Source organism: Poecilia mexicana, unplaced genomic scaffold (assembly GCF_051168715.1).
Source record: "Poecilia mexicana isolate PSO_F unplaced genomic scaffold, ASM5116871v1 scaffold_9, whole genome shotgun sequence".
In the NCBI taxonomy this organism is placed as follows: domain Eukaryota; kingdom Metazoa; phylum Chordata; class Actinopteri; order Cyprinodontiformes; family Poeciliidae; genus Poecilia; species Poecilia mexicana.
Window position 1 is genome coordinate 33635066 of NW_028263378.1, and position 20169 is coordinate 33655234.

General features: G+C 39.4%; 1 protein-coding gene across 1 annotated transcript; it reads right to left on the reverse strand.

The window, feature by feature from the left end:
• Positions 1–1054: 1054 nt before the first annotated feature.
• ptar1 (protein prenyltransferase alpha subunit repeat containing 1) lies at positions 1055–19463 on the reverse strand. The gene is made up of 7 exons (XM_088009181.1): positions 19328–19463; positions 18618–18787; positions 16807–16873; positions 15133–15237; positions 5956–6196; positions 3178–3518; positions 1055–2134 (listed from the first exon to the last, which is right to left on the reverse strand). Exons 1-7 carry the CDS (start codon positions 19411–19413, stop codon positions 1774–1776), a joined length of 1371 nt encoding a protein of 456 aa, XP_087865307.1. The 5' UTR covers positions 19414–19463; the 3' UTR covers positions 1055–1773.
• Positions 19464–20169: the final 706 nt, after the last annotated feature.

The following is a 20169-nucleotide window of genomic DNA, read 5'->3' on the forward strand; positions in this document are numbered from 1 at the left end:
GACGTCAACACGCATTGTTGTTTCCTTGTGGCTACACGTGGCCCGCCGAGAGGACCTGGGATCTAAAGGAAGTGAGAGAGCCAGACTTTTTTCCAAAGTTAACTATTATAGATAATATTCTTCCTTAACAATCTTCAATATCCTCAAGCTTTGAAATAGCAGGCAGCTACAAACCGTGTGTTAGCTGTAGTGGCTAAGTTTTGGCTACAGTCTGCTGTCGCCATGTTATCAGCAGGAAAATTAAAAAACTAAGCACCAGATGGTACTGGCTAATTACTGGACACAACGGCACACAACAAAACTCGATTGTTGTACCAGTAGCTCGCAGATATTTTAAGCTTTGCGTCTTTTTCATGGTACAGATCTTGCAGCTTTGGCCAAAAACAATAGGAGCAAGCAGGACCCGGAACCAATCTATGTGGAATAAATTCAAACGGAAATACGTCACCACCTCTCGTGGCATATACCCCATTCAAAAAGACTTCATTACGGTAAAGGAAAATAAAATATATTGTAGCTGTTGATGGCTTTGGAAGGCAGAATTTTCTTTAATGGTCTGTATGAATAAACCATCAATCCATTTTCTTTACACCCTTGTCCCTTAGTGAGGTCAGGAGGGTTGCTGCTGCCTCTCCAGCTAACATTCCGGGTGAGAGGCGGGGCACACCTTGGATAGGTCGCCAGTCTGTTGCAGGGCAACACAGCGACAGACAGGACACACAACCATGCACACACACACACACACACCTAGGAAGAATTTAGAGAAACCAATTAACCTAACAGTCATGTTTTTGGACTGAGGGAGGAAGCCGGAGGACCCGGAGAGAACCCACCCTGTATGAAGAAGCCTCCAACTGAAGATACTGTTGTTTGACATACTGATGTCTGCACAGTTCTTCATTCATGAAAAGGGATATTACAGAAAAGACCAAGCCAGAATATGCAAAGCTTTCAGATTTAACATTTTGAAAATCATATATCATGTTTCTCCCACATCACAGTTTTGCACTACTACATTGAGTTAGCTTAATCAAAAAATCCCCTCAAACTAAAATTACAAGTGGGTAAACTTTTATTGTAAGCTCTTTAACATGACTTTACTATTATGTTTACCACTATTAAAAAACAAACCAAAGAATATATTGTACATACATTAGTAAAATGTTCAAGGTCAAAAACATGTATGCAATATTTTCTATCAGATTTGAAAATACAGTGTGAACAGCTGAAAAATAATAGAAAAAAAATTCCAGGTGATATCGCTTCCAGTAGTCTGCTATTTAACATGAAAAAAAAACTGCAAAAAGTTAATAATTCATTTCATTATTTTACTTTTTCGTTCCATTTGGCTATTTTAAAACTTCACACTATCATGTCTAATGACTGTTAGTAAAACCAATTCTTCTTCGTGCACTTTCTCATCTGATTCTATTCTGCTACACAAACAACTTCACATAATTTTTGCTTGCACATATGAAGAGAAACAGAAATTTGATCTAAGGCCTGGGCAGACAAATAAAATAAAGACAATTTACTGTCAGACACAAACAGGGTCTATGTAGACAGAATAAGTGGCTCAGATCACACTCAAACAGGATTCTGAAGAATACCCTCAAACTGATCGATCTTGCACACTGCCTCCTCATGGAAGATAGTTCTGAATGTAACTCCATGTTAATATATACCTCATTTTAATTATAACTACAGATAAGTAAGTTATTCCTAAATCAATATCTAAAGGCCACTTTAGTGTTGAATGTATGGGCCTAGATCTTATATGTCTAAAGACTGGGCACTAATGACAGTATCTAACCACTTTTTGTATGCCACAGCATAGATGTTCTGCTCAGCATTACAGCAACTGTTCAGTATGCTGTTAACAAAGGTGTGTTCATTTTGTAGGGTCAGAAGGCTGGGCAGAAGGATTCCTCTCCTTAGACGTTTGCTGTCATGGTCAGGCAAGGACACTCTATCCACCTCCATAGGAACACTAACATGTTTATGTCTGTCCACACTCTTCCCCTGGCTGCCACCTGGCTCATTGATTCCAGTAGGCTTCAACTCATTCTCTTTGCCGACACTGCAGATATCTTGATCCTGCCTCCAGTGGTGCCATAAGTAGTACACATGCCGCCTGGAAGAGAGAAAATCATTATTACTGCAATTTATTACTGATTTTACACTCACAGGCCATTTTATTAGGCACAGCTGCTCATAAATGCAAATGTTGAATCAGCCAATCACATGGCAGCAAATTAATGCATGTAGACATGACCAAGAGCATCAGAATGGGGAAAAAGGTGATTTAAGTGACTTTGAACGTGGCATGTTTATTGTTGCCAGACGGGCTGGTCTGAGTATTTCAGAAACTGCTGATCTACAGGGATTTTTATGCACAACCATCTCTAAGGTTTACAGAGAGAATGGTCTGAAAATGAGAAAATATCCAGTGAGCTGCAGTTCTGTGGACGCAAATGCCTTGTTGATGCCAGAGGTCGGAGGAGAATGGCCAGACTGGTTTGTCATTCGAGTTCACTGAACTCGAATGGCCTCCACAGTCACCAGATCTCAATCCAATAGAAAACCTTTGGTATGTGATGGAACGGGAGATTCACATCAAGGATGTGCAGCCGACAAATCTGCAGCAACTGCATGATGCCATCATGTCAATATGGACCAAACTCTCTGAGGAATGTTTCCAGTACCTTGTTGAATCAATGCCATAAAGGATTAAGGCAGGTCTGAAAAGGGGGTCCATCCCGATACAAGCAAGGGGTACCTAATAAAGTGGCCAGTGAGTGTATACCTGCAGTATATATTCAATACAAGATTCCATCACGTCTGCTGGATCAGACGATGAGTTTTATGTCTTGAATATGAAAAGCAGCTTGGTTATAGACCAACATCTGGTCTGAATGATTGTGAACAGGTGGTTGTCAAAACTCTACATGTGAATTCAGACCTAGTTTCAGAAAACCATGGTTTCAACACTCATCAAAAACAAAAAGTAATTTATTTTCAAAAGTACATAAGCTTCCCTCAGCAAAATTAAAATCCAGAACGAAATACCAAAAATCTCTTTAGAAAATTGCTTCTCCATAAATGTCTTGAACCAATATGTACTGCAGACATATTTTTACCTATAGTAATGGGTATATTCAAATTATGAAAGCTCACCTGTGACTCCAGAGTGTTTCATGTCCAGGAAAAGACTGAATCAGGTCAGAGCATAGTTCAGTCTCCTGGTAAAAAAGTTTAAATACTGTAGTGATCCTATCCCCACAGGCTGCATCACCCAATGACAGCTCACCATTAGCCTGAGGACAGGTGCTATGGACTGTATTGCTCTGGTGCTGGGATGGACAAAAGATTGTGCTAGCAGAATCAGAAGACAAAGACTGGCTCAGTTCAGTGTTCAGTAACTCCTTGAGAAGGAACTGCCGGTAGTGAAACCCACTGTGATCAGATACGTGCATGGAGACCCATGGATGCACAGACGACAGTTCATCACGGAAAACCTGTGAGAAAATGATCCAAAAAAGGCAGATTACCTGCAGAGTTAAAAACAGGAGACTGAAGGTTTAAAATCAGCAGCAAATTTTCACTGCTATGCTAATAATGCTCTATTTTTTAGCCATAAATCCAATCAGTTTGGTAGACTATAAGCATGTCTTGAAAACCTTGGTGACTTCAAATTTTCTGCTTTTAAATTCAGATGTTGTCATTCTTTAAAAAAGAAACTCTTTACACAATCATTTTATGTAGATGGTATTAAGTTGGCCCTCCGTGACAGAGTAAGAAACTTTGGTGTTATTTTTGACCAGGATGTGTCACTTAAATCCTATATTAAACAGGTTCTATGATTTAATTCATTTTCTCTCTACAATATTGTCAACATTAGAAATATTCTGTCCAGGAGTTATGCTGAAAAACCACTCAATGCATCTGTTACTTCAAGGCTGGACTATCATAATTCTTTACAATCAAGAAGTTTATAAAATGCAGTTAAAAGAAAATGCTGCAGTAAGACTTCTGATGACAAAAAGAGAGATCAGATTTCTGCTATTTTAAATTCTCTTCATTGCCTCTCTGTTAGGTCCAGAATGAAATTTAAAACTGTCCTTCTCACATACAAACCTTAATAATCTGCTCCATCATACATATATGTTCCTAACACAGAACTTTGCTCTAAGACTGCAGGTTTCCTGTTGGTTCCTGGAGGTTCTAAAAGTAGAATGGAAGGCAGATCCTTCAGTTTTCAGTCGAGATGTGCCGATCAGGTTTTTTCCTGCCGATTCCGATCACCAATGAGGGCCGATCACTGATACCGATCACATAATTATTATCTAAGCACTACCGTTACATTATGTGGAAAAAAAGAACCATGAATTCACCTTAAGTTTAGACAAGTTTAGACAAAAACTTGTTTTTAATAACTTTTTCCAAGAAAACAAAACAAAACAAAACAAAACAAAACAGGCATTGTGCAAATTGTACTGCTATTGATATGCTATCTTTAACAGACTGATAACATATGAAGGCTCTAAATAATGCAAAGAGCCAAAATAAAACCTCTCAACATTGCCAAAAAAATTCAAGTATAAAACTTAACATTCAAAGGCAAAAACAGGTTCCATACAATAAACAATCCAGAGTTACTGAATGAAAACTTCCTGATAGCATGGCGGCTAGCTGATTACTGCTAGCTCTGATTGGCTGTTTCTGATTGAGCGGAGTAATTATGCAGATCAGGGAGGAGATCGATTATTTTTTTCAGAGATTATCTGTCTCATGTTAGGACAGCAAAAGTTTTAATACGTATGTAAAATTGATTTTTTTAGGTTAGATGCTGCAGCTTTAATCAGAGGTTCGGTGAGAGTCACTACCAGGTGGAGCAGAAGCGAAGCTCCGTCTGTCAAATATTACTACCTGTAGCGTAGCAGCGGTTCAACAGGAGAGCAGAACCAGCGTCTTACATCGCAGCTCGAAGACTTAAATAATTTTGCGGGTTATTTGTTTAGCTTTCTGACCGTCATGCTAATCCGGGTGAGTGTTTGTAGCTGTGCGCTGCTTTACCTGCTATCTGATCCTCCGCATGTCTTTTTTACTGCAGTGAGCCTCGATGTAGCCAAACTCCGTCAAGTATGTCATTGTTTTTATGTCGTATTAGCTTCGTTGTGTTGATGCATTTTGACCTGCTTCAATTTTCCACCGCAACACGCAAACTTCCCCATTCATTCAGTGCGTTATAGTTCCACATCGCTTAGGATTTGTTGCTGCGCGTTTGCGCAGTGTGAAGGAAAGAGGAGACCAGCTGCACAGGCAGGCTGCGAAATGAGATCCAGGTGATCGGTTTGTGTGATCGTCAACAAGAGACCGTGATCGGTGATCACCGATCATACACTTTTTCAAGGAAATCGGCCGATTATGATCGGTGGCTGATCGATCGGCACACCTCTAGTTTTCAGGCTCCTCTCTGGTGGAACCACCTTCCGGATTTAATCCATGAGGCAGACACCCTGAATACTTTTAATACTAGGCTTAAAACTTTCCTTTTCCATAGTGACCCCACTATGTCGCTATGTCCTCCAGCAGCTTATGTCTATAGCAGCATAACTACAGGGTTAGCTCAAGCCAGTCTAACTGTAGGCTGTATTTGATTATACTACGTAGATTAACCAGCTATAATCCCAGAAATCATCTTTGTAAATTTGCTGCAATCTTTAAACCCTGACACAAAAAATATTTCAGTGGCTACTGAGTGATAAAAATGCATAAAGTAATATGACAAGTGATATGTAGGATGAGCTGTATGTTGACACATACATACTTTCAATGCAATAAGACACTTGCTTTGAAGACATAAACACTTTGCACTTTTATTTGCCTAATGTTATATTAAGCAAATAAAAGTGCAATGTGAGGTAATATTTTTGAATAATGTCTTAGTCAAACCTTTATGTTGCCTTTGGCCATGTGCTGCAGTACCCAGATGCGGTGGGACCAGGCGTTATAATTACTAGGATAGCGACAAGCAGCATCAGAGCACACCTTCATCTCCTGGTGTATTAATCGGTCCAGATGACTACCCAAAAACGGGGTCCTCTCTGCATCAGGCTGCTCTGCTTCAACCTGCTGCTGAGTCTTGTGGGCCACAGCAGAAAACTGACGCAGGATGTGTTGCAACACCCAGCGTCTGGAGGGAGACACAGAATGTTCAAGAATCAGGTGTATAATTTAATCAGCAAAGACATAACATATCAGTATTTGCATACTAAGTGTTTTTAGCTGTCTTTTTTTATTATTAAGATGCATGATTTTTTTTTTGTTTTTGTTTATTTGAAGTTCTGTAGCTCCTATGTGGATTTTGCACTCCCACTAAGTATTGTGACAGTATTTGGTGTCACTAGATATTTCAAACCTAACTCGCTGAATTTTAGATGACTATGAGAAGATGGTACATTAGTGCACTTAATTGCACATTTTTAATGTACACTTAACAGTGCACATTAAAAATGTGCACTGTTAAGTGCACATTTTTAATTCAGCAATATAATGTGGGTTGCAGGACTGTACAAGACCTCAACACAGCAATTATGTTGATGTCAGGAATCACATTGGTGAGTAACGTTGACAAGGTACATTTTTAAAGTTAAAGTGGTACACAAAAAATCATTCCTTTAATTAATTTATTTTATAGAGTAAAAAATGTGAACTATTCTCACAAAGTAACTGTATCAGTTTCTTCTTTGTGAAGAAAGTGCCATTTTGAACTTCCTTAATAAATACTTTCTTGCTAAAAAAAAGTTATCTTGTGCTAATAACCAATTTTTCCAAGTATGACATGGAGACAATTAGGCCCAAGCAGCAAAAGGGCTGCAAAGGCTTATTATTTTTATGTAATACATTTCTAAAATGTAGAAATCTACATTATTCATGTTTACACTCCTCAAACTTTAGCAAACTCTGCCTTGGGATTTTGAGCTATCAGCTTCATTTTTGGTCAATATGCAGGGATGGGGAATTAAAATTGATCAAAATCATGAGTTTTTGAGCATGTGGCCAAGCAGTGATCTAGGCGTACTCTCCAAAGCAAACAAAACGCTATAACTTTCACTCCCAATGGCTAAGTAGCACCAAACTTGGTATGAGTGATTTAGGTATGATGTTGTATCTGAGCAAATGTCTATGAGACTATGTCATCATTTTCTGATGTCATCTAAGCCCTGCCCCTTCAGAGCAGCAAGTCATTTTTTTTCTTGGAAAGCTCCACTCTGACCCCCTTGACCTAATCAAGATGATCTCATGTCAGAAGACAGATAAGTTGGTCTCACTTGATTTAAAGTCCAAAGAGTTTTTAGTGGAGGAATTCACCCAACAGGCAAGATGAGTGACTGACTGAGTGACTGACAAACAGATAGATGGATCTATTGTCGAGATAGAGATCTAGACAATAGATCTCTATTGTAGTCCAAATTTCTATTGCTTCTACTATATATATTGCATATTACAACTATGTAGTGGATATGCTCTGATCAGGTTTTTTGCTGCCAATTCCGATCACCCATCAGGGCTGATCATTGCCAATCATCTGGATTGGCTGTAAATTTTTCGCTTAAGGTATAATTGCTACTACGTTATCTGGCAATAAATTCACCCAATTTAGACATAAAACATGTAAAATACTTGCAGGAACAACAATACAGAAGCTACTCAGTCAAAAGCACAACTGAAAAACCTGCAATCAGTAAAACAACATTTAACAGTAAGGCTCTCAACAGCCTATCAAATAATGTCAACAAAGGGAAACTTTCATTCAAACTCAAATGCAGGTTGCATCAAAATAAACAATCCTGAGTTACTAAATCAAAACTTCCTGAGAGCATGGCTAGCTGATTAATGCTGGCTCTGATTGACTGTTTCTGACTGAGCGGAGTAATTCTGCAGAACATCTGGAGAAGGCAAAGGAGATTGATTTAATTTTTTCAGAGCTTTTCTTTCTCATGCTAGGACATAGCGAATGTTTTAATACTTATGTAAAATCTTATTTTTTTTGTTTTGTTTTGTTTTTAAGTTACATGCTACAGCTTTAGGCAGCTGTTCGGTGTGAGAGTTCCCTGCCGGGTTGAGGTTAAACGGCGCTCCGTCTGTGAAATATTACTATCAATATCACATAGCGGCAGTCAAGTCAAGAGCAGAACCAGCATCTTCCACTGCTAGCTCATCGACTTCAATTATTTTTCAGGTTAATTTCTTAACTTTCTGACCGTCATGCTCTTCCAGGTGAGTGTTAATAGTTGCGCGCTGCTTTACCTGCTGTCTGGCCGCTCCGGATGTCTTTTTTTGTCTGCAGTGAGCCATATAGCCAAACTCTGTTAAGTGCTTGTTTTTTAAGTGTTATATTAGATTTGTTGTGTTGATGCATTTTGACGTGTTTCACCCCTGAGGTATTTTTCCGTCGCAACACACAAACTTCTCCATTAACTCTCAGAGCGTTATAGTGAAGGAAAGAGGAGATAAGCTGCACACACAGGCTCTGCATTGAGATAAAGGTGATCGGTTTTGGTGATCGGCAACAAGAGACAGTGATCGGTGATCACCAATCATACACTTTTTTGCAGGAATCGGCCAATTATGATTGGTGGCCGATCAATCGACACATCTCTACTATGTAGTATTCAATAGAGCTTTGGAGCTGACGTCACAGCGTATGACGTTTACGTCGCTCGGCGCCATCTTTGGTATCCACAGACCAAAACAAACTAGTCAGAACACCAGTGTTTTCTTTGCGTTACCGACTGCAGTGAAGTTGTTTTCAAGTTAGATATTGGATATTCGCGCTCCACGGAGTAAGGGGCTTTTAGCTAGAGGCTGATCCGATTTATGAACGCTAATTTCGGACAGCTGTTCTCCACCGCTCCCTCAAGGGCACCGCAGTGAAGTTAGTTTCAAGTTGGATATTCGAGCTCCGAGGAGTAAGCAGCATTTAGCTCGCTAATGTCGGCCAGCGGTTCTCCACCGCTCCTGGCCCAAGCTCCGCGGAGTAACCGGCGTTTAGCTCAAGGTTGAACCGATTTATTAACGCTAATGTCGGCCAGCCGTTCTCCACCGCTCCTGGCAAAAGCGCTCGAAGGTTTACCTAGGGACTGTTAACAAATTATTGAACCAAACACTCCTGTCAAACAAATGTTAATAAATGCCTTGAATTGTAACCAACTGTCAGTGCTAATTCGTGCTTTTACATGAGACACAATATCCTCTTTTAAATTTTAAAGTCATATATTTTAAATAATTTTAATGTTTTCTTCAATAGCTTCCAAGTCAACTGCAGTGGCGCAAAAAGTGGGTATGCAGCGCATGCAACACATAGGGGCGCTGCACCAGAAGGGGCGTCAAAACCCCGTCTGGAGGGGGCGGCGCCCCGATGATGCCTTCCCATACACTTCACCGCGCCCTTACGCTCCTTCACCTCGCGCACATGTAATTGTAAATGTAGCGGGTTTTACCTTTCACGTGTGTTCGTCTCGGGGGGCGGGCGGGGGGGGGGGGTGAAACATACGGTCGCTCATATGGATAGAGCGACTGTATGTTTTCCACGCTCCTTCACCCTTACATACCTTCCTTTTGGGGGGTTGGGGGGAGGGGGGGGTTAGGGTTAGTTTTCGCATCCACCTGAATAATATGTAGTTGCGCCCCTGGTCAACTGATATATTTACTCAAAATCACTTTGAAATCTTTCTACTAGTCTGTATAGGTGAGGCACAGGCATTTGTTTTCCATTTTAAGTCATTTTTGTTTTATTTAACTTGTTTTTTGTCAAAATTTAGGGTTTTTCTTCAATAGCTTCCAGGTCATGTGACCTGTTGACTCAAAATCCGTGTGAAATTATTCTACTAATAGATGAGGCATATTTTTATTCCATTTTGACCCCTTTTTATTTTTTAACCAAAATTATATTTATCAATATTTTTAAAAAGTGTTCATAAAATGTATTACCTCAGATGATCATCACTTGTTACCCGTAATGTTCAATTACATAAAATTCTAGGACAGGATCTATCTCATTATATGTTCACTTACCTGAAATATGTTAAATACAACAAATATTTACTTAAAGTGTGATCTATTTCATAAAATGTACTTGTCACCTTTATTGTTTAATTACACATTAAATGTTTAAAGATGGGCTCTTTCATCTGGTTTGTGTCATGATGTGGTGTGACGGTGGACACAAACACAGCAGGCAGTAGACGTACTTTATGTGGATGTTATCTTAATGAACAAAATAAAGCAAAACAAACCCAAAAACCCAGTGTCCTGATAGTTTGCTTGTTACATTACATATAACAACCAGATTATATAATTGTTTACTTTAATCAAATAAAATATTTATTTAAAAATATTTCATTACGTGTACATTTATTACCTGAAATATTTAAATATCAAATTTTTACTTAAAATGTGATTCACCTGTTTACATGCAAGTTGAAGTGCTTGAATCAAACGATTCATGAATGTTTAATGCATTAAATTATTAAATGAGAGAAAACAGCCACTTCCAACTGTACACATATTTCAACACAAATGGTTCCTTTTCCTCTTCAGAGTCTGCAGCCTTCCTGAGCTCCTCTCCTGGGGTTTCCTCCTCAGCCTCTCCAACTTGCTCCTCTTCTGTTGCCTCCGCTGCTCTGTTTTCATTATTTACCTCTTCTGGGGTAAATAATGAAAACAGTCTAAGTAACTTGTTGATCCACCATGGTCTTGCTGTATCGCCTCTTTAATTGACGTGCATGTCGGTCCAATGTTGTGGCGTTTACCTCGCAGTGACCCATATTCAGCACTGGAACCCAGTCAGGATTGAGCTCATCCATTTCATACGTCGGTTTGCCTTTAAGAGGACATATCAGAACACACATCAGTATTAATACTGCAAATCTGATAACACAAAAAAATCTTAAATAGTTTACTTCACAATAATGTAAGAACCTCGATGTCCACTGACAAAACTCGGACTACGCCACATAAACAATATAAGCCCGACCTAAACAAGGTTGACCCACTTAAATGAACTCAACAGAAACTGAACATGAGTACACTCGGATAAAACCATAGCAAAAAATTATGACACAGCAATAACAAAGAGAATTTAGACACTCACCAGAATAGAAATGTCTGGAGGGAACTTGTAGGTATCTGGGGATGTTGGAGAAGGTAATATCAGGACGTCTCACCGCTGACATTCGTCTTCTTTACGTTAGTTCCGTTAGCTTAACCTCCACACGTTGTTTCCAAGCAGAAAAATAGTGAAACGAAAGTCCGTTTTCCATCTTTTTACCTTTTCGGTCATGTGATTGGACATTACACCCGATAACGCAGCAAGTTCGTACCATAGCTAAATTATTTTAAGTAACTTGGATTAAAAAAAAAAAAAGAAGCTTTTGTCGGTTACATTTATGGACACCAAAGATGGCGCTGATATCCCTCGATCTACAGCAGTGACGTCACGTTCCAAAGCTCTATAAAGGCCACTAGTAGGGCTGGGCGATATATCGAGTATTCTCGAAGTACCGCGATAATTTAAATTTACAATAGTTAAAATGGCTATATCGCAATTACCGAGTATAAATTGTTGTTCAAATAATAAATTTCCACCATCAAATTCACTGTGAGTATAGTTTATCTGCCACCCATAGGCATAAATCCCAGGGTGGCCGGGGGGATGGTCCGGACCCTCCCAATCTTGGAAAAGTCTAGAATTTTCCCCCCCAAAAAATAATTGAAGAAACGTTTGCATTTAAATAATATCAATATGAAAAGGCAAAAGAAACAAAGAATTAACTAAATCTGCCATTTATCTCAGAACAAAATAAGAATTAAATTTTAGGTGCCCCCCTTACTCTTGTTAGAACAATGGTTCAGTCCAAAGTGTAAAGTGTAGGAGGAGCAACAGCTGCTGAAGACACAGGCTTGTCAGAGCAGCTGAAGTGAGGAGCTAGCTGTTAGCTGTGGCTCTGCATCACAAACATATAAACCCTGGTGCTTTAAATGTTAAGTTTAAGTTATAATACCCCCCAGATATTCATTTATATCTAACTGTTGCTTCTCTATCACCGAGGACATGGCAAAACTAAAGAAGGCTTAAAAATAAAGCAACTTAAGTTATAATTTAAATAGCCATTTCAATAAATTAATGTTTATGAGGAATTTTGTTAAGAGCAGTTACTAATTAAAGCTTTTGTATTTAGAACCTTAAAATTTTATAAAGGTGTAGAGATTGATCTAATAGAGATCAGTCTGACTGAACAAAACTCGTAAAGAAGCAACATTTGAGTTTTAGTTTTATTTCTCAATAGGTTGCTTATTGAGAAAAACATGTTTGATGTGCATTACTAGTCATTTTTGGTCCTGCAGCTTGAATGTGGTTTAAAAACTCTTTAAACCACATTTTATGTTACATTTCAATGTAATTTTGCCAACCCCCCCAAAATTGCTCTTAAGAAATGTTCCTGTTTATAGTCCCCCAGCAATAATGAGATGGGATCTACGCCCTTGTCGGCAAGGGCGTAGATCCTTGTTGGCAAGGATCTACGCCGACAAGGATCCTGAACATTTTTCAGGTTGGTCCCCCCTCCCAACCTGAAAAATGTTCTACCAATCACGCTGCATGGAGAAAACAAACATGGTTACGGCGAGTTTGAGGCGAGCTGTGAATGAGACGGTAACTGAAGAGGAATCAGATGAACTAGTCTAATTCCGAAGAGAAACGGCGCTCGATCAATAATTTGGCAGTGGTTTGGATTTTTTATGGAGGATGTCGAACAAAATGACATAAGTTATAAAACTATTGCCACAAAAGGCTGTACCACAAATTTATTTCACACCCTAATCAGATTATTCTTTTACACGCTGTTCATAGCCGCGCTGCCGCGGCAGAACTAGTGAAACCTGGATATGTAGGTATGATTCACTTAATGCTAACAATTAGGGTTGCCACCCGTCCCTTAAAATACTGAACCGTCCCGTATTGAACCGGTACAGAACGCGATTTGTTGATGTGTAATAATAAGGAATGGTCCTCGAGTACTTCATATAGTAGGCTAACCCAGTCATTGTTTCACTCAAGGTGTTGGTGTTGCGATATTGTGCCCAACTGCTTTCTGGGTAACACAGATCAATCGACACGCTGCCGCCACAGACTGTCCCCCCTGGCTCAAAATATATAGGTACTGGTCCCTTGGTAACCCACGCACCCCCTACTGCCCCCCCTGCCATTCCCCACCCCCCCTTTGAGACTAGGACGACGTGCAATAGTGGGCGTCCCTTATTTTTATTTCTGAAAGGTGGCAACCCTATACGCAATGGGAAAAAATAACTCAAAACTACTCATTCCTTTTCTCGCTCTCTGTCGGCTTTATGATACACGCAGACTCGTTGCCATAACAACTGACAACAACGGAACTTTATGTATCCGGATTCAGCACCAATACCACTCAAACATTACCCTACATAGAACAGAACATTCAGTTCTTTACAGTTTTCGGTTTTTAGGCTTGATGTGTATTTTGTGATTATTATTGAGTGGTTGCTGACTGGTAGATTAGCCACCGCTGCTATTAAGCATGCTAACACAGGGTGGCTAATTAGCTCATTAAAACACTGATGATCTGTCAGTTTGTGTGTAGGTCGCCTTTTTTATTTTTAAGCTGAACCAAGGGAGTGTTAACACTGCAGCCTGAAGTGACCCAATTCCGACTTTTTTGCCGGGGCCGTTCACACTGCCAGTAAATGCAACCTGTATGCGTTCTGCAGTGTGAACGGGCAAACAACCTGAAAGTATCCCGCCTGCGCAGTAGAGGGCACAATAGCGTCAGCGTTCTCAGTGTTCTGCCAACCGCCATAAAAAGAAGAAGTGCTCAGTGTTTGCGGAAGTAAACATGGAGGCAAACAGTGGAGCTTAGCTTACATATTTGAAGTTGTCCGGCCGGAGCAGCACATTAACAACGTAATCCTCATATTGTCTGTCATAGTTGTTGTTTTTCTTCCCTCTTGCACGTATCAGGACACAGAATAGTGAGATTTGTTGAGAATCAGTGACGTTCAGTTCGGATGAATGCGACCTGGACGTTAGGTCGCATTTGAATTGGATACGTATCGGATACGGGTCACATTCGAAAAAGAATCCGACCTGTGCTGTTCACACTGCCATGAAAAGATCGGATACAGGTCGCATTACGTCAAAAAAATCGGAATTGGGTCACTTCAGGCTGCAGTGTGAACGCACCCCAAAACGCACCTTATTCCACAGCACATCTATATGTTAAGTTTGTCAAAGTCAAGCATAACTGGCCTACTTCTCTGTCCCTTGCTATTTTTTTCTTAGTTAAAACTTATTTCTCACCTTGTTATCTAGTCATAGTGTGTAGACAGTTCATAGCAAACTACTGCATCACTTTTTATATGAGCTTACATTTAAGTCTAGCAGACAAATGGGGGCAGGAACTTGTGTGGGTGACATCATGCTGCAAGAGTTTAAAATAACATTGGAGCTCATTTAAGAATACCCTGATATATATCGTCTATCGTGATATAGCAAAAATATATCAGGATATTAGATTTTCCTCATATCCCCCAGCCCTAGCCACTAGGCCCTAAAAAAATATTTGGAGATGTTTTGTTTCATACAGACAATCCAGTGTACAAGACATTGCACAGTAAAAATCACAGCTATTGGGAAATCTCATCAGAAGAGAAGGACTTGTGACACTGTAACAGTTTGTTGTTGCATGTCATATGCTGCACAGCATTTTTGGTTTGTGCAGCATGTCACCTGGATTTGGACTTTAGCTGTGATGTTTACATCTGGCTTCAGATGAACAATTACATAATTAATTACAGGGTTCTTACAGTCTTATAGTGCAATTTGTTTGTTTGTATTTTTAAATAGAGTAAGGATAAATATTTGTATTTCCAGTCTCATCACAAAAGGTCTTTCTTTTCCATTTAATTTGGATTCCGTATGCAATTTTTGTAGGTTTCACTTCCAAAATGTGAGCACTACAAAAATATTTGAAATAATAGAGAACATTTGTTCTATTCTTTAAAAAAAGGGAAATCTGAGTTTTAAAACCTTACCTATGTATCCATGTCTCAGGGCTTTTGGGGAATTTGGTGAGGGCCAGCTTGCTCAGGTAAAGGTCTCTGTCTGGATTGAGAGCACCACACTCTAACAGCTCTTTCCTGTTACAACACACATCATTATAATCCTCTGAAAGAGCCATATTTAAAATGCAGAAAAAGATTTGCAATAAATTAATCAGTGAAACAGTAATTTTGTCAGACATGATTTAAAAACAAATAGTTTCCAATTGGAACAAAATGTCACCAACCCATCACAGGGCAACACAGAGACAGACAGGACCAATAACCATGCACACACACACACACACACACACACATGCACGCACGCCTAAGGATGTAGCCATTTGCTGGAAATTTGTCCTGCTGGAAAATAAAATCAGCATCTCCATCCAGCTTGTCAGCAGAGGGAAGCATGAAGTTCTCTAGGACTTCCTGGTAGACAGCTGCACTGACTGTGGACACTAGACTTCAAGTAATGTGGATTCTGTGCCTCTCAACTCTTCCTCCAGATCCTGGGACATTGATTTCCAAAAGAATTGCAGAAATTACTTTAATTTGAAAACAGGACTCTGTGCCAGTGCATAAGTGTTCAGTTTCGTTTCTCTTCATCCCAGGTGAGACACCTCAGACATTGTCTCGAGTTCAGGAGTGGCTTGACTTGGGGAATATGACGTTTGTACTTCATGTCTAGTATTTGTCGGTGTATGGTACCTCTGGAATGGATTTCGCTGAGCAATCCCAGAAGGCAGAGCTTTTCCCTGTTGGTGGTGCATTTGTGGTGCTTTTCCTACCACACTCAAGCAGCTTTTTCAGCAATGACCTTTTGTGGCTTCCTCTCCTGGTAACAGGTGTCAATGACTGTCCTCAGTCTGGACATCTGTCCAGCCAGCCGTCTTCCCTATGATTGTGTATCCTACTGTCCCAGAGTGTGAGTCCATTTAAAGCAGGGGTCTGTTCCCTTTTCTGGTCGGGGGCCGGTCTTAGTTTTTTGAGAAAGAAACCTTAGAAAACTTTTGTTGACGGGGGGGGGGGGTGGATTACTGCCGACTACATATTCGCGTTTGTAGATAGATTTTTACCCAGAATGCAAATGGAAAAAAAACCGTGAGCGAAACGGTGACTGGTACTGACTAGTATATATTCCATTGAGGGAAACTAAGTTTCATATCTGTTCAAGAGCCCCCCTGGTGGTTGAAGAAAAATCCACATATATATGAAAAACAACACTGACTGCTCTCTGGTATTGTTCAGGGGGCCGGACCAAATGAGGAGGCGGGCCGGATCCGGCCCGCGGGCCGTAGTTTGGGGACCCCTGATTTAAAGGCTCAGAAAACCTTTGCAGGTGTTTTGACTTAATTAGCTGCTTAGGGTATGATACCATAATTTGCAATTAATTATCTTTTTCACAGTATTCTAACTTTCTGAGACACTAAATTTTGGATATTCATTTCCTGTGTACCCCATAATCAACATTACAAGAAACAAAGGTTGATGATTCTATATAATAAATAAGTTTCACTTCCGAAATAACTGGCCTGAAATAGTGCACTTTTACACAATATTAATTTTTTTAGATGTTCTAGTAGTGTTCCTCAGGATTTATTTTGTTTTTTTAAAACTGTAAAGACAACTGATTATATAATCATTAGGATGCAATATTTCTTTTACCTGACATTCCAGGCAGTGGTGAAGTCCGGATTGAGCAGCAAAAGAGTGCAAGTAATATCCACTAGAGCTGTTGGACACAAAAACACACACGTTTGCCTCAGTGCTGTGGCAACAATCAGGACATGTATTAAAAAAACGTAAGTAGTAAGATAGTCTGGAAAGCCATTTAAAGCTGAACTGATTGTTGAATATTTTAACTACACTAGCCTTAAAAGTGTGACGTAATGGCTAGCTTGCAAGAAACTTGATACAGGAAAATTTGAAAGAAATACTGTAAAAGGATGAAGAAACAGAAAGCTAGATAATATTTTACCTTGCATGCAGGCTAACAAATTCCTGGGAGGCTTACTGGGGAAACAATTATGGGTCTTACTTCCGGCGCCCACGGGAAGTAACAGTATTTCACTGTAATTTGTAGGGTTTTTTGCTAATCTATATTAATGACAGAAGTTACATCTCTCTTTTCGGTTATAATACCATATTAAGTTAAACTTGTTCACGGACACACCGTCTGCTATCAGAGAGCTGCTCAGTACAGAGGATAGTAATTGTGAGTTTAATCACGGGGAGCGACAGGAACACGATCATTACGTTTTGTAACGGAATGACCGTGAAGTAGCATCGCTGCTAGCAGCTCGTTTCTCTGACGGTAATAAAGACGAGAAAAGCAGAGAAGCTGGTCAGAGTTCTGAGCTGCTGTTCTGCAGCGACAGTATAAAACACCAGAACTACATAACATAAACTTGGTGTGAATTAGATTTTTTGTTTGTATTTTAAAAAATAATAAAGTTCATGATCTGAGTCTTTATCATTATGTTTGGGCCAGGAACATTTTTTATAAGACAAAATAAAATATCTGGGCTCATTTAGTCCATCACAACCAGAATCTTGAGGTTCTCTGTTGCTGAGTGTCACTGCAAATCAGCGGAGAAATGACCGCAGCTGCTGCGCTCCAGACCGTAATACGGAACCTGAGTGAAGTTGGCCCCCCCACCTTCTTCAAATCAGACAAAATTGGTGTCAAACGTTTGTGCAGCAAAAATTTTCGTTTGCCGCTATCATTTTAAAGATATAAAGAAATGTTTCCAGAGGTCATCCAAGGTCAACCAACCCCCCACCTTCTTTAAATCAGACAAAATGGGTGTCAATCAACTCAGCTACGTTTGTGTTGATTTGTGCAGCAAATTTTTTTTGTTTGTGCTGCTTTGGCTTTGAAGATATTAATGAAAGTGTAAAGGTCAAAAGGTCAACCAGCCCCCCAACTTTTATGAAATCCAACTTTCTTTATATCTTTAAAATGATAGCGGCACAAACGAGTGCAACTTACCACTGGAAAGTGTCTGGCCTTGCAGAGCTCGGGTAATTGTTGTGCTGTTCATGGCTGTACTTTAATAATCAGACCAAGTTTAATTTACGAAGCTGAAGACGAAGATGAAGTTAGTTTCTGATTCCAGCTTCAGATTCGGGAAATGCCTAAAGGGCGATTCCAACTAAATTTTCACTACCTTCCGCATCTTTAATCAACTCTAGCTTAAAAACTACAACACCTAGACACTTTAAACCTGGACTGGATTATTCTGCTCTGGTAGCAGAATATTTAGAACCATGTTTTTGATTTGTGAAGCTTTTACAATATTTGTGAATATTGTAAAGCATCAGCACCCTTGGTCCTTTCTCCACACATAACGACAATCATGAACTCTGGCCAGCACTCTTAGTATGAATTTGATGACACCACTCTGAATCAGTTCTCTTCAGTCGGCGTGTTAGACGCAAAGATCATAATAAGTCATATTATTCAAAATAAATACCTTCTCTGTCTAGCCAGTGCTTTCTCTGGCGGTAGAGGAGCAGCTTGTTGTGGACATAAGGTAACAGAAACTTGACACACCAGCTCTCAACACCAAGCTTGTTCTCCACCAGCACAATGGGACTGCGGTTGTAGCGGGCCTCTGGACACTGGATTAGGCCGATCTCGTCTCTGAAAAACACGGAGACAAGAACAATTAGCGGGACTGGGGAAGAGCTTGCATAGTTTGACAGCGGCAACAACAAATTGCTTTACTGCTGCTATGGTGTGCATTACCATGTGTCAAAGTGTGCATTCACTGGTTGTAAAGAAATGTTTTTTTTGTGCAAATGAATTAAATTGAATCACTGAGAATGGATCAAACTGTCATATGATGTGGTGTTTTTGGAATGACATTGTACAGGCATGATCGAGTTTGCGGCGAATCCGCCGGTACTCTTTCTACAAAGAGAATAAGACTCAATTAGCGATGTAATCCGTCTTTCCATCTCTATATCTATACGTTGTTTGTATAAACAGTAATGTTTCAAAAACCAATGCTACTGTATGAAGAAAAATTAGCCAAACAGGCTTACAAAACACACAAGTTTATATACATTCTATGCGTTACTCCGAGCCGCAGGTAAAACATCTGATTCCGGATGTTGTTTAAATCAGGGTTCAATAGGTCCCAAACACAGCCTTCCACCGTGTTTAAACTCAACAACTTACATGTTGGGGTGTCTTTTGAATGCGATACTGATGTCTTTGACAACTCTTTGGACCAAGACGTCAACCTCCTCCTTTGACTCCGCCATTTTTTCGTCGCCGGGCAGCTGGATCTACTTCCGGATTAACAGAAAAAACACTACGGAAACATAGGAGGGGCAAGTTTATTTACTTAAGATGTGCGTCTTTGTTTAGCGAAGACAAGAATCAGGCTAGATGGATTTAAAAAAAAATCTATGCCTGGGCAAAAGTAGTGCTTTACCAATAATATTACTATATTAATTGAAAGAATCATTTAGTCATCTTTTTAATAAATAAACAACATAAAATGTCAAAATAGACAACACAAGGTTTAAGTTAGCATTTCATTTCAATTTCCAAAATGTTTGAGTGGTGACATCAAAAGAAAATGTGTACACTAATGTAGTTTATAACTATAGGATGAACATTGATTATTTACTTCAAGAATAACCCCTTAAGATATGTTGTTTTGTTTTTGAGGGGGTACTTAAAAACAAAAAACAAAAAAAAAACATAAAATAGAACTTGAAATAAGTACATATAAATTCATGACAACTTCATGCTACATACACTCACACCAAATAAGAAAATACATATTCACATGCAATATGTATTTGCATGTGAATACAGAGTACAGAGTACATGTGAATACATGTACTCTGTACATGTATTCACATGTACAGAGTACATGTGAATATCCATGTCAGAGGAGTAGGGCTAGAATAAATTAATATTTGATCTTATTGAAAGCAGGAGCAAGATATTTGAAAATAAGTAAATAAAGACAAGTTAAAAATATGAAAAGAGGTCATACATGTAAGTGA

What these genes read in the sequence shown, in the direction of transcription:
- ptar1 (XM_088009181.1), bottom strand. Translation starts at nt 19,413, where the DNA reads ATGGCGGAGTCAAAGGAGGAGGTTGACGTCTTGGTCCAAAGAGTTGTC. An exon ending in GCACTGGCTAGACAGAGAAG is followed by an intron (nt 16,874 to 18,617) that starts GTATTTATTTTG and finishes TGTGTCCAACAG; the next exon opens with CTCTAGTGGATATTACTTGC. An exon ending in GAAACACTCTGGAGTCACAG is followed by an intron (nt 2,135 to 3,177) that starts GTGAGCTTTCAT and finishes TCTCTCTTCCAG; the next exon opens with GCGGCATGTGTACTACTTAT.